The sequence below is a fragment of the Neoarius graeffei genome, chromosome 10 (genome assembly GCF_027579695.1).
Source record: "Neoarius graeffei isolate fNeoGra1 chromosome 10, fNeoGra1.pri, whole genome shotgun sequence".
In the NCBI taxonomy this organism is placed as follows: Eukaryota; Metazoa; Chordata; class Actinopteri; order Siluriformes; family Ariidae; genus Neoarius; species Neoarius graeffei.
In genome coordinates, this window is record NC_083578.1 from 74,454,771 (window position 1) to 74,467,976 (window position 13,206).

Consider the following 13,206-nt stretch of genomic DNA (forward strand, 5'->3'; position numbering starts at 1 on the left):
TTTAGAAGAGTTATTAGCTGCTCTTTTTGTTTGCATACTTTAAAATGAATGAGGGGCACACACAAACAAACAGTGTCACCCCGTTCCACCCCGTGTTTGAGCGCACCCAGCTGGCTCCTTCCGTTCCATCCTGGAATGCATGGAAACCCCCGACCCCACCCCTGTGTGTCACAACTGACAGCTCTCTCGCCCACGCAGTCACCCAAGTTCACTAGTTCACGTCCTCGTTACTTCTCTCTGTCACCATATACAATTCAGTAACTGTGACATTTCACCTGCACTTTACGCTTACCAAGTGCTCACCTTCTGACCCATGACCAAACTACATCCCTTGTAGTGCCTTTTGCAAGAGGGACATTTTTCTATAGTGGTGCATTTCATTCTGGATGACATTGTGGAAACACACACACACGCACGCACAGGCTGTGGAGTCCTCTAGCCCAAACATGCAGGCGGTGTCTCAGCACCCTGTATTATTCCAACAGACATTCCTCTCTCTTCTAGATTATGTCAGCTGTCCCAGTCCTGCATTGTTAGTGGGGGCGGCATAGTGACACTCAGCTGTTAGAATCTCTCTCTCTCTCTCTCTCTCTCTCTCTCTCACACACGATACTCTCTTTTGATCACTCTTCTTAAGTACTCACAAGAACATACGTCTTGATCTTGGTATTATTTCTCCATATAAATCTCTTTCAGATTTTAGTGACATCTAGTGGAGAATCAACTCAAGTCCACATTTTCTATAATATCAGGGATGGGAAACATTACATGAATGGCATTTAGCAGACACTCTTATAGAGCGTCATACAACATACCCAGAGCAGCCTGGGGAGCAGTTGAAGGTTAGGTGCCTTGCTCAAGGGCACTTCAGCCATTCCTGTTGGTCCAGGGACTCAAATCGGCAACCTTTTGGTTCCAAAGCTGCTTCCTCTAACCATTCACCCATGGCTTCCTTATTGTTCCTTATTGTTCTTTATTAGTCACTTGTGCATAAGAAGTACTTAGATTAAACTTAGATATACTGATTATTGTTGATGCTTGTTATTACAAGATATCATAATCCTAAATGATTATTCATACAGCTGGTTATCTATTATCTATAGCAGGGTGATGGGAAATGGGTGGGGTGTGAGTCCAGGGGTGTGAGTTCCAGGTAAACACTTCACACTTCTCCACAATAGCATTGGTAGAGAGAACAGGCAGCACAACTAAAGCTTTTTTGCTTCATTCATTCATTCATTCATTCATTCATTCATTCATTCATTCATTCATTCATCTTCAGTAACTGCTTTATTCTGGTCAGGGTTACTGTTGCTCCAGAGTCAATTCCAGTAACACTTGGTGCACAACAAGAGGTTGGCTATGTGAAGGCAGACCATAGCAAGGCACATACACACATTCATACCTATGGGCAAATTAGCATAGTACGGTATGCTTACCTGCATGTTTTTGTATGGTGGGAGGAAACCAGAGAATGTAGATAAAACCCACATGGACATTGAGATGCATGAACATGCTCAACTCTGCACAGACAGCATTTTATTATATAAAATATTTCCGTTTCAGTTTAATGAATCAGCATTACTGGACGTCCCATCCAGTGTTCAAACCAGCACCTTGACTTTCACTACTATATATCAGGAGTATATATTTTATTTAAATATAATTGTTATTGATGGCTGATATGTTTGATTTCTGACCTCCAGGGACTGAGGATCGTGTTCACAGACTCATCCCGCATCATATTTCGGCTCAGTGGTTCCGGGCCAGGTGTGGGAGCCACCATACGCATCTATGCTGAGAGCTATGAGAGAGACCCAGAGAGACACAGCAGAGAGACACAGGTAAATACCTCTGCTATGAGAGAGTGGTGCTACAGAAAAGCGTTTGAATCCCGATGATGCCACAGGGAGCCTAAGAGAGCAAAACTGGCCAGTGATCTCAGGAGGGAAGGGTGGCATACTCCCTCACTACAGCAATGCTCTGACTCATGGGCGTCTGTGAGCTCATGCATGTAGAAGTGGGTGGATAACCTTTGGTAAGTGGACAGTTCAAAAAAAGATGTGGTCGTCGTGTGCCTCGGAGGAAGCACGGGATGATCCTGTTATGTCTGGTGATGATTCATTTGTCTGGTGGGTGGGTTTTGGCCATGACTTAATTAGGGAGAAAAATGGGAGGGAAATAGAAACACATACACACACTTCCACACTGCATATAAAATATACATATGCTGTGTCCTCACTATATAGTAGACCAGGGCTTTTCAAAGTGTGGGGTGCGCCTCCCCTAGTGGGTGCCAGAGTTCTTCGGGGGGGGGGCGCAACGTGAGGAAAAATAAACCAGAATAAGTTACTATTGCGGACATTTAGCGAACTTCAGCTAGCCTTTGCCAGAGACAAAATGGATCGATTTTTAGTACCTAAAGCTACAGTGAGTGAGGAGACAGAGTCTGGGCCAAGCAAAAAAAGAAGGAAGTATGACCACGATTATTTAAAGTTTGGATTTTCATGGACTGGATCTGAAGATGCTCCACTGCCACAGTGTGTTGTCTGCCAAGAGGTGCTAGCTAACAATGCTATGAGATGTTTAAAATGTGTAAAACAAGATGTTTTTTAAAAAAAAAGCACAGATGTTTAAAATGTGTACAAAAGAGGTTTTAAAAAAGCACAGATGTTTAAAATGTGTAAAACAAGATGTTTTTTTTAAAAAAGCAGATGTTTAAAATATGTACAAAAGAGGTTTTAAAAAGCACAGATGTTTAAAATGTGTAAAAAAAAAAGTTTTAAAAAAGCACAGATGTTGAAAATGTGTAAAACAAGATGTTTTAAAAAAAAGCAGATGTTTAAAATGTGTAAAAAAGTTTTAAAAAGCACAGATGTTTAAAATGTATTAAAAAAAAGATGTTTTCAAAAAGCACAGATGTTTAAAATGTGTAAAAGAAAAAAGTGTACAACAACCATTTTTTTAAATACGAATGGAATCATTAAGTATAGCAACAACAAAAATTGTAAGGGGGGCGTTGTTGTTTATTTACTCTCTGAGGGGGGGCTGACTCTCCCACACTTAAAACCCCTGTAGTAGACTATGGCCAAGTTTACATTAGACCATATCTGTCTCGTTTTCTTCGCGGATGCACTGTCCGTTTACATTAAAACGCCTGGAAACGCCGGGAAACGGGAATCCGCCAGGGTCCACGTATTCAATCTAGATCGTGTCTGGTCCGGTGCTGTGTAAACATTGAGAATACGCGGATACGCTGTGCTGAGCTCTAGCTGGCGTCGTCATTGGACAACGTCACTGTGACATCCACCTTCCTGATTCGCTGGCGTTGGTCATGTGACGCGACTGCTGAAAAACGGCGCGGACTTCCGCCTTGTATCACCTTTCATTAAAGAGTATAAAAGTATGAAAATACTGCAAATACTGATGCAAATACTGCCCATTGTGTACTTATGATTGTCTTTAGGCTTGCCATCCTTCCACTTGCAAGTGGTAAGTGATATGCACTGGGATCACACACACAGCGGCTCAGTCCCGAATCACTGCTCGTGCGCTATACTCACGCGCTCTGTGAGCTGCGCAGGGCCAGAGTGCGCACCCTCCAGAGGGCATTCGCTGTTCAGGGCGGAGTGATTTGGAGCGCAGGATGCCTGCGGAGCCGAGCGTATCCGTGTATTGGTGTTGCTGTGTGCACGCGAATCGTGTATTGGTGTTGCTGTGTGCACGCTAATCGTTTTAAAAATGTTAATCTGATGATCCGCTGATACGGTCTAATGTAAACCCCATCTAAATAGTGAGTTTGCCATTTTGTAGTGCTGTCCGAATGTATAGTGAGAATTATTACACCCTGTATAGTGGACTCATAGTATCCCACAATGCATCGTGAAAAGTAGTGTACAACCGATGGTCACTAACCAAGCAATATATACCATCCTGCATTGCAGTCATGCTGAAAGAAAAGCCGTAAAAACTGTTTTATCAGGATCATTAAGTATTTTAGTTTGAGTATAGCAGTAGTTTGTTTTCCTTATGACAGCAGGCACGAGACAAATTTATAAGTTGTGGCGCGAAAATAGCAATAATATTGTAGTGTGTTGAGGGTGAATGGACGGAGGAAGAAACACATTATAAACGTACATTCAAGTACAATTAAAAATGGTAAGAGAATAGAAAATAAGCTAAAATAGAATAAGACAGATAAAATGCAAGAATAAAAGTTACAGTGCAGAGCAAGGGATTAATCAAAAGCCTCAAATGTGATTTAATAAAAGGCAGTGGCAAAGAAGAAAGTATTCAGCCTTGATTTAAAAGAATTGGAAGATGCAGCAGACACAAAGTACTTTGTATTGATTAATGTGGGAAATGCGCTCAGTATAATATGGATTTATCACAAAAATACATGCATGTATTTATTATTTTGAAAACCCACCAGCCAGCTGATCTGGAATGTTTTAATTGTGTGACAGTAATGATGTAAAGAACGGCACAGCGGAGTAGTGTCCGAAAGTGTGTTTTTAATTAATTTATTTATTTTTTCATTTTACTAATGAGCTCACTATATAGTCCTCTATATAGAATTCCCTAGATAGTGAGTAGGGAGTAGTGAATGAGTGATTTCAGACACAGCTATCGACACAAGCATATAAAAAATAAGGAAAATGGAAATATACAGACCTAAAAAGGGGGGGAAAGGACCTCAAATATCAGCATCCAGTTCTGTGACAAATTAAAGGAAAAACTGCACATTTTAGCAGTACATTTCTGACATTTGATAAATTTGCTTGGCGGCACGGTGGTGTAGTGGTTAGCGCTGTCGCCTCACAGCAAGAAGGTCCTGGGTTCGAGCCCCGGGGCCGGCGAGGGCCTTTCTGTGTGGAGTTTGCATGTTCTCCCCGTGTCCGCGTGGGTTTTCTCCGGGTGCTCCGGTTTCCCCCACAATCCAAAGACATGCAGGTTAGGTTAACTGGTGACTCTAAATTGACCGTAGGTGTGAATGTGAGTGTGAATGGTTGTCTGTGTCTATGTGTCAGCCCTGTGATGACCTGGCGACTTGTCCAGGGTGTACCCCGCCTTTCGCCCATAGATAGGCTCCAGCTTGCCTGCAACCCTGTAGAAGGATAAAGCGGCTAGAGATAATGAGATGAGATAAATTTGCTTGCCAACAAATGTAACAGCCAAACAACTGAATGGCGTTTATTTTACAAAAGGAAATGTAGACATCCACTATCATTGCTGTGATAGTGCACTGGCTCAAGAGACATCTTTTATCAGCAGCACTGAGGGATCTTTATCTTTATCAGAGCTCTCTGAGGCTTTATTAGTAACGGAGCATCGTAAATCTCATGGATTGATAAGACATTTATATCCATCATATATATTGGAATATATACAATCTGATATATTTTAAAGAGCTGATGAGTCCTTCGTAAGCCTTATTATATAAGTATTAAAATATTTGCATACGTGATGTTGACTTATTATTGTTATTTGGAACGTAGGAGCTGATAGGATGTGTATCTACACTCTTCTATATCAGGAAGCTTTTTTTCCTCACTGGTTCTATGATAAAAGATTTCATCTTTTCCCTCATCTCATCTCATTATCTCTAGCCGCTTTATCCTGTTCTACAGGGTCGCAGGCAAGCTGGAGCCTATCCCAGCTGACTACGGGCAAAAGGCGGGGTACACCCTGGACAAGTCGCCAGGTCATCACAGGGCTGACACATAGACACAGACAACCATTCACACTCACATTCACACCTACGGTCAATTTAGAGTCACCAGTTAACCTAACCTGTATGTCTTTGGACTGTGGGGGAAACCGGAGCACCCGGAGGAAACCCACGCGGACATACAAACTCCGCACAGAGAGGCCCTCGCCGGCCACGGGGCTCGAACCCAAACCTTCTTGCTGTGAGGTGACAGCACTAACCACTACACCACCGTGCCGCCCCTCATCTTTTCCCTGAAGAACCAAAATCCATTTCATGTTTCCTCTTGTTTGGTCTGATATAGCTGGTGATGTTATTCCAGCATGACCAAGCAATCAATGGGCAGCCAAACACAGGAAACAATATTGTTATTTGTGCAGCTGGGCAATATGTTAACTACCTTTATCCGCATTAAACTGAGGGTGGCTGTGTTTGTGATAGTGATAAAACAATAATACTGTGTGTGGTTTTCCTGGCAGACTGTCAGCCGCTGTTATGATGATATGCTGACAAGTCACTGGCTGCAGTCCATTCTGAAATGATCGTATTTACACTCATAGGTGGAGAAAGTACCGAGAAATTATATAAAGCATTGATGATATCTTCATCAGTTAAAAGTGGACATTTCCAGGCAAAAAAGTGAAAGGGAAAAAAGTGCTACCTTTTAAATGTCCTCAAATATTAAAACATAAATCTTTTTAACTGATGAAAGTAAGTTAATGTTATGTTTCATGTGAAAAGCAACTTTTATCATTTTTCTGTTTGAATAGCTTCCCAGCTAACTATATTAGCTGCTGGAATAGATCTTAGTCTAACCTGGTATACCAGGTTAGACTAAGATCTATTCCAGCAGCTAATATAGTTATATGAACAAAGAAAACAGGCTAACTTCAATAAATATCATCATTTATCAAAAAACTTTTTTTGGTACTTTATTCGAAATGTCAAATCTAATAATTTACAAATCAAATAATGCCAGGGGCATCAATGTAATGTACTGGCAGGACAAAGTACTGAGAAATTATACTGAAGTGAAGTAAAGATAATGTGTTTTATTATATGGACACAAGTGTTTTACTAGGAAATATACCACTCATATTTTTCGTACGAGCTACATCCGGGTCATGGACAACCAAAACCATGACACATTTAAATAATATTGGCTGGCTTTTTTCGGTGGTATATCAGATATATTCCATTCAGCTAGCATGATATTGAATGAGTTGAAGAGTTCAATATCATGCTAGCTGAATGGAATATATCTGATATACTACCGAAAAAATCCAGCCAATATTATTATTATTATTATTATTATACATTCCTTTCGGGTATTCAATGTGTTTTTCTCTTTTAAAATTCTCTCAGAATCTTCCGTGTTTAATGAAGCAAACGTGGCAGCCATGTTTGTTTACAAATTGTCACAGTCGCTCGCGAGCGTGGAAGTTTTATATCTCCAACATGTGACGTCATGTTGTCTTGACAACCATGCAATATTGTAAACCAGATTCAGCTCTTATTCTCCATTGGGTAGAGTGGCATAACACACGTAGGATAAGCGATATGCTAACAATATTGCATGCTATCAAACCAAATGAATGAAACCTGCCAGAAGGGAATAGAACACGTTTTTATTCCATTGAAAACATGTCCTGTATGTATAATAATTCCCGATATTTCACTCTGATGACATCCACTGGCTAGATGCTCGTTGTCAAAATGGCGCACTGGTTCAAAATTAAAATTCTTTTGATTAACTCGTGCATTTTTTTTTTTTGTGGCTGTATCCATAGAATATAAAAAAACATTACACGGTGGTGCAAAGATATGAAGTTTACCTTTTCATGTTGAAAATATTTTTCAATTGTTCACTTTAATCACTTCTGATATATACATTCACCACTTGAAGATCTCATCTCATTATCTCTAGCCGCTTTATCCTGTTCTACAGGGTCGCAGGCAAGCTGGAGCCTATCCCAGCTGACTACAGGCGAAAGGCAGGGTACACCCTGGACAAGTCGCCAGGTCATCACAGGGCTGACACATAGACACAGACAACCATTCACATTCACACCTACGGTCAATTTAGAGTCACCAGTTAACCTAACCTGCATGTCTTTGGACTGTGGGGGAAACCGGAGCACCCGGAGGAAACCCACGCGGACACGGGGAGAACATGCAAACTCCACACAGAAAGGCCCTCGCCGGCCACGGGGCTCGAACCCGGACCTTCTTGCTGTGAGGCAACAGTGCTAACCACTACACCACCGTGCCACCCACTTGAAGATAAACTTCATATTTTCACGCCACTGTGTAATATCCTCTATACAGTATATTTGTTCTCAGTGGATGTATCATCTCATCTCATCTCATTATCTCTAGCCGCTTTATCCTGTTCTACAGGGTTGTAGGCAAGCTGGAGCCTATCCCAGCTGACTACGGGCGAGAGGCGGGGTACACCCTGGACAAGTCGCCAGGTCATCACAGGGCCTTTAAATGTAAATATTTAAATTTTTTTCAATATTTATCTTTAGCTAGAATTTAACTTAGCCCTGCGATGACCTGGCGACTTGTCCAGGGTGTACCCCGCCTCTCGCCCATAGTCAGCTGGGATAGGCTTCAGCTTGCCTACGACCCTGTAGAACAGGATAAGCGACTACAGATAATGGATGGATGGATGGATGGATGGGTGGATAGAATTTAACTTGCTTCCCAGCCAATTCATACTTCAAAGAAGACGGCTCATTTTATACAAGTCTTTTCTTACTTCAGCATGTTGATACATTTTACTGAGTTAGGGCCAGGGTGCTCATCCTCAAGTTCCATACTGCGGCCTTGTGGCTTAACCATATTCACAAACATACAGATTACAGTGTGTAGCATGAGATGATAGCAGCCCTGGGTGAATCAATCATTGGCTGGGTGAGAGAAGAAGACCGTCATCATTGGTAGTAAGTGCTTTGAAGGTCTAAATAAAAACGAAAGAAGTAAAAAGCTGGGGGGGGGGGGGGGGGGGGGGGGGTTCCCCTGAAATGTAATTAAGTAAAAGTATTCTGTTTTATTAATAGTAAAGGATTTGAAATGCTAATAAAAGATAGAAACTACATGTGTGTCCACATCATTCCTATTAGACTTTGTGATATATATTGCTCAGCCCAAAGTCGAGTTATCAGTAGATATTAGATTTTAGCTTTCCAATCTAACATCATGAGCAGACAGACAATGACCAGAGATACGTAATGCTGCTGTTAAAAAAAAAAAACTCCAGTATATCAGAGAGCTTACATGCCACAGCGCACTTTTGCTCTGCTTTATTACATTTTCTTTTTGAACTTACTATTACAAAATAAAACTTGCTGGTTGTTGTGTCCTATTAAGAGCAAAGAATCATTGAATTAAATGATTTTCATCCTTTCAGTTTGTAGCAAATTGACCCACTGCAGTCCCCCCACTTCTAAGTGCCCTACATATTCTTTACAACAGTAGGTTCATGTTTATGTTCACTCATGTTTGTGTGCTTCAGGTTGTCCTGGGCCCTCTGATCGCCATCGCTCTAAAGATCTCAAGCATCCATGAGCGGACAGGACGTAGAGGCCCCACCGTGATCACCTGATCAGAACGCCAAGACGCAGGAAAGGGGCCAAATCATGAGACGGCCTTCTTCTAGGATCCGCTCTCCATGTCTTCCTCACGGTCTTTCACAGCCTCGCTATTACTTTTCCCCTCATGAAGCCATGACTGCCTCTTGCTAGTCTGCACAAAGTCTCACTATTTACACTGTGTATGATTTTTGCTGCTGTTTCACAGACGAAACAAATATTCTCTCTCTCACACTGTCTCAAATGCAAAGAGAAAGAGTAGTTATTCCTTTTTATACTGCCCCTTTACCCATGTGAATCATTAAAATGTCTCTTTCACACTGCATTTCTGCCACAGTTTTATTCTTCATGTAGAAACCAGTGCAGTGTTTTGGTTGTTCTGGTTTGTTCCAGAGTTCAACTGAGGTAACTGCCCATTTTTATGGTCACTCTTATTACAGTTGAACATAATGCACTGTTCCATCCAGACATTTACTAGCTCACAAAAACAAATCAGTCAGAACTATACAACATGCTTGTGGTACGTCCTTAAAGCTGAACGTCTGTCTATGAATTTAAACTCAACATATAGCCAGAGCTTTATAGCAAATGAAAGAGAATAACTTTGTTATTCCCCCCCCCCAAAAAAAAGAGTGCACCTTTAATTCCCAAATACCAGTTTGTATGAATATCACAGACATTATGGTGTGTAGTGTAGCGTGAATAAACAATTTTTTTATGAGTGCCATAATTTGTAGTGTGGAATTAAATAATCATGTGAAGAACTGCAACTGAATGAATGTATTGCTTTCATTCATTTACAGCTCAAACCTTTGGTATGTGTCAGTGCTGAACACTTCGAACATGAAGGACAAAACTGTATTCAGTTCAATGTGTAAGAGGGAGCAATTACATTTAACCACTCCATCAAGTTTAGGAGCATATTTTACAAATGTAATATGAAATCTTGGAAAAATTTAAAATGAAGGTCCAAAATGCAAAGCGTTTCCTGGGGAAGCATGTTTTTGTGAATTTTTCATTATAGATTGTGGCCTGCAATCACTGGGCTTGTAACCTGCAATCACTGGGTTTTGTTTGTTTTTGTAAGGCTACCACTATACCACTTTGTGAATGTGAATTTTTGATCAGTGCTCCGAGTGATGGAAAACTGTAACTTTTGATCGAGTTCAACGGTTAGGAGTTTAAAAATAATAGAAAAAACTAGTAAGAGAAAGCAATGCTAATGCCATTGTATTTAATTTTGTATCCAGTGTTTTACTGAAATAAACTGTCTTGTGTGTATTGGGATATTGTGCATAGATTTTTAAAAAAGTTATTTTACCCAATTTGGCCTGATTAATGACCTGACAACATGGGTTACTCAAAAGAAAAAAGTTATTTGAAAATGTTTAGTGATTTAAAAGAAACTCAAATTATAAAGCAGGCAGTCCTGCAAAGATTTCCTCGAGACACGAGAAGCTGAGCACAGACCAAATACTTTCCCACTTAGTAGCTCATGAAATAGTTTCAAATCCAAGTTTTGAATACATTGTAAAATTTGCCATATTTTTTTTCCCTGTCTTTTGTTTATGGTGTCATGAGACAAGTCACATTTATGGTATATTCCATATTGATATACAGTAATTGCATTGATTGACCTGCTGCACAATAAAACCATGTTAAAATGTTACTCTCATACATTTGAATAGCTTTTGTTTTTATTTCTATTACAATTTAAAAAGGTTTTCTAAGCATATTTAACCCTGGATTAAAACCTGCTTACATAAATCATAGTTTACTTGGAAGAGTTGTTTTCTCAAGTGTACATAGATGTCCTAATATCAAAAGTAAGCAACACTCGGCATGCTTCTCTTCATGTATGCCTTAATGTTTGTCATAAACTTCTAGTATGCTTGAATAGATGGGGTTTTTCTTAATGGCATACCAAGACATTCTCAGAAGATAACATTTTCATGTACAATACATTGCACAACAGGGACGATGAGATCAACATTACTGTTTATTAATACAAACATAAAAATACAACATTTGACAGGCATACTTGCTTCTTGACATATCGACGCTGAAGAGACTTTAACAATAATACAACTTTAAAAATCAGCCACTCAGGGCAGAACTTTTCCAAGAGATTTTGCATGTAGTTTGAGTATACATTACACATTTTTATATGCACATTAATCTTATCCTAGTACAACACCCTAATGTTTTGTTTTACTAGCTTTTGACCAGTTTTGTCTAGGAAACCTTTTTCTTTTCTTTTTACAAAGTGCTGTGTGCTTTTGGAAATTACATCATTAGATCACATCATGTTCTCAGAGAATACTAAGACTAGACTCTGTCAGGTGTGTTTCCTTTTTACAAACATCGCATCTTATTTCTGAGTGATTGTGATGGTCTCTCTCTCTCAGGTTCTTAAAAAGATTCCATCAAAAACTCCTTAAAAAGATCTTTACAGATCCTTGAAGAATACTGAAACTTCTAACTTTTTTCTTTCAGATCCATCTGACAGCAACTGTTCAGAGCGGCTCTACAGAACTGTTTGTAGATAGATGGGCTGCTTGTGAATCAGCCTGGCTCCAAAGAACTGCTTGTTGACACGTGGGTGGCTCCTCATGGCTGAAGTCCTCAACTGAGGTCTCGGAGGAATTCTGCATGTAAACTGGAGGAGCTGGGCTGGCCCATTGCATGGCTGTAGGAATGGAGATGATGGCGGGGACAGCCTCAGTGGGATTATTTCTGACCTTAGATTTCTCACACGATGGTGGATCGAGGTCGGACCTGATGAGCAAAAAGCTCATGATTAGCCAGTTTTTCAATTTTAATTTAATAAATAGATTTGAAGGCAGTAAAATTGAAGTGGTAGCTCAGTGGTTAAGACTTTGGATTACTTATAAGAAGGTCATGTGTTCAAATCCCAGTACTGCTAAGCTGCCACTGCTGGGCCCTTAACCAAGAGTCTTAACCTTCAACTGCTCAGTTGTATAAATCCAAGTTGCTCTGGATAAGGGCATCTGGTGAATGCTGTAAATGCTAATATGCAGGACTACTTTCACGTTATACGACAAAAATGCTTGAATCTGATTGATGAGTAGACGTTGATTAATTTAATATAACAGCAGCTCTGACAATTTGCCAGTAGTCTGTGGTTTTCTGGCATTGTGGTTTCCAGGTAACCTCACATGTGATTTTTCTGTTATTAAATTCATGAGTGAGGAAGCAAGAGGCTGCTGAGGAAATGAATATAGCAGTTAAACTGATAAAAAAAAGTATGATGTCATTAATTAATAATAAAACTGTAATCATTGTTCTGGTATAAAGCCCCGCGGTAGATGACCCAGAGTGTACCCCGCCTCTCGCCTGAAGTTCGCTGGGACTGGCTCCAGCTTCCCCTGCCACATTAATGGATAAGTATTATAGATAATGGCTGGCTGGATATTCTAGTACATGATTAATGAAAAACTTTGCTTACACACTAACCCTGTTTTACATTGGATCACTGCATTACAGCACCTCTTCATCAATATTTTTCCTAGAACAGCATGTCCTAATCATGTTTCATTCCATACTTATTAATCAGTCCATTAAAATTTTTCACACAAAACTGCAGAGGCACTATGCTTCGGAACACTCCTGTCCCATTTTATAAAGTCCACTGAGAACAAACTATGACCAAATAGTGGTATCTATGTTAAAATTAGTTACACTGATATTGGTGGATTAATGCCTTTGTCTTTATGATTCATTATTTCTCAGCATATTGACATATGACATTCTGTTAGAAGTGATCATTTCTTGCACAGGCACCTTTTTTTTTAACACAGTTACTGCAAAACCATATTATCATGTCTTATCCAAAGACTGCAGATCCAAATCTTTTATAATGGCAAAGCAAGCCTACCT

At 40.1% G+C, this 13,206-nt stretch overlaps 1 protein-coding gene across 2 annotated transcripts in view; it reads left to right on the forward strand.

Moving 5' to 3' along the window:
* The window catches only part of pgm5 (phosphoglucomutase 5), a 41,216-nt gene extending 30,241 nt beyond the window's left edge, over positions 1-10,975 (forward strand). For both annotated transcript variants that reach the window (XM_060930892.1, XM_060930893.1), the window contains 2 exons: positions 1,707-1,844; positions 9,231-10,975. In XM_060930892.1, the coding sequence (XP_060786875.1) occupies positions 1,707-1,844; positions 9,231-9,320 (228 nt within the window). In that variant the 3' untranslated portion in view covers positions 9,321-10,975. The remainder of the gene's footprint in view (positions 1-1,706; positions 1,845-9,230) is intronic.
* Positions 10,976-13,206: the final 2,231 nt, after the last annotated feature.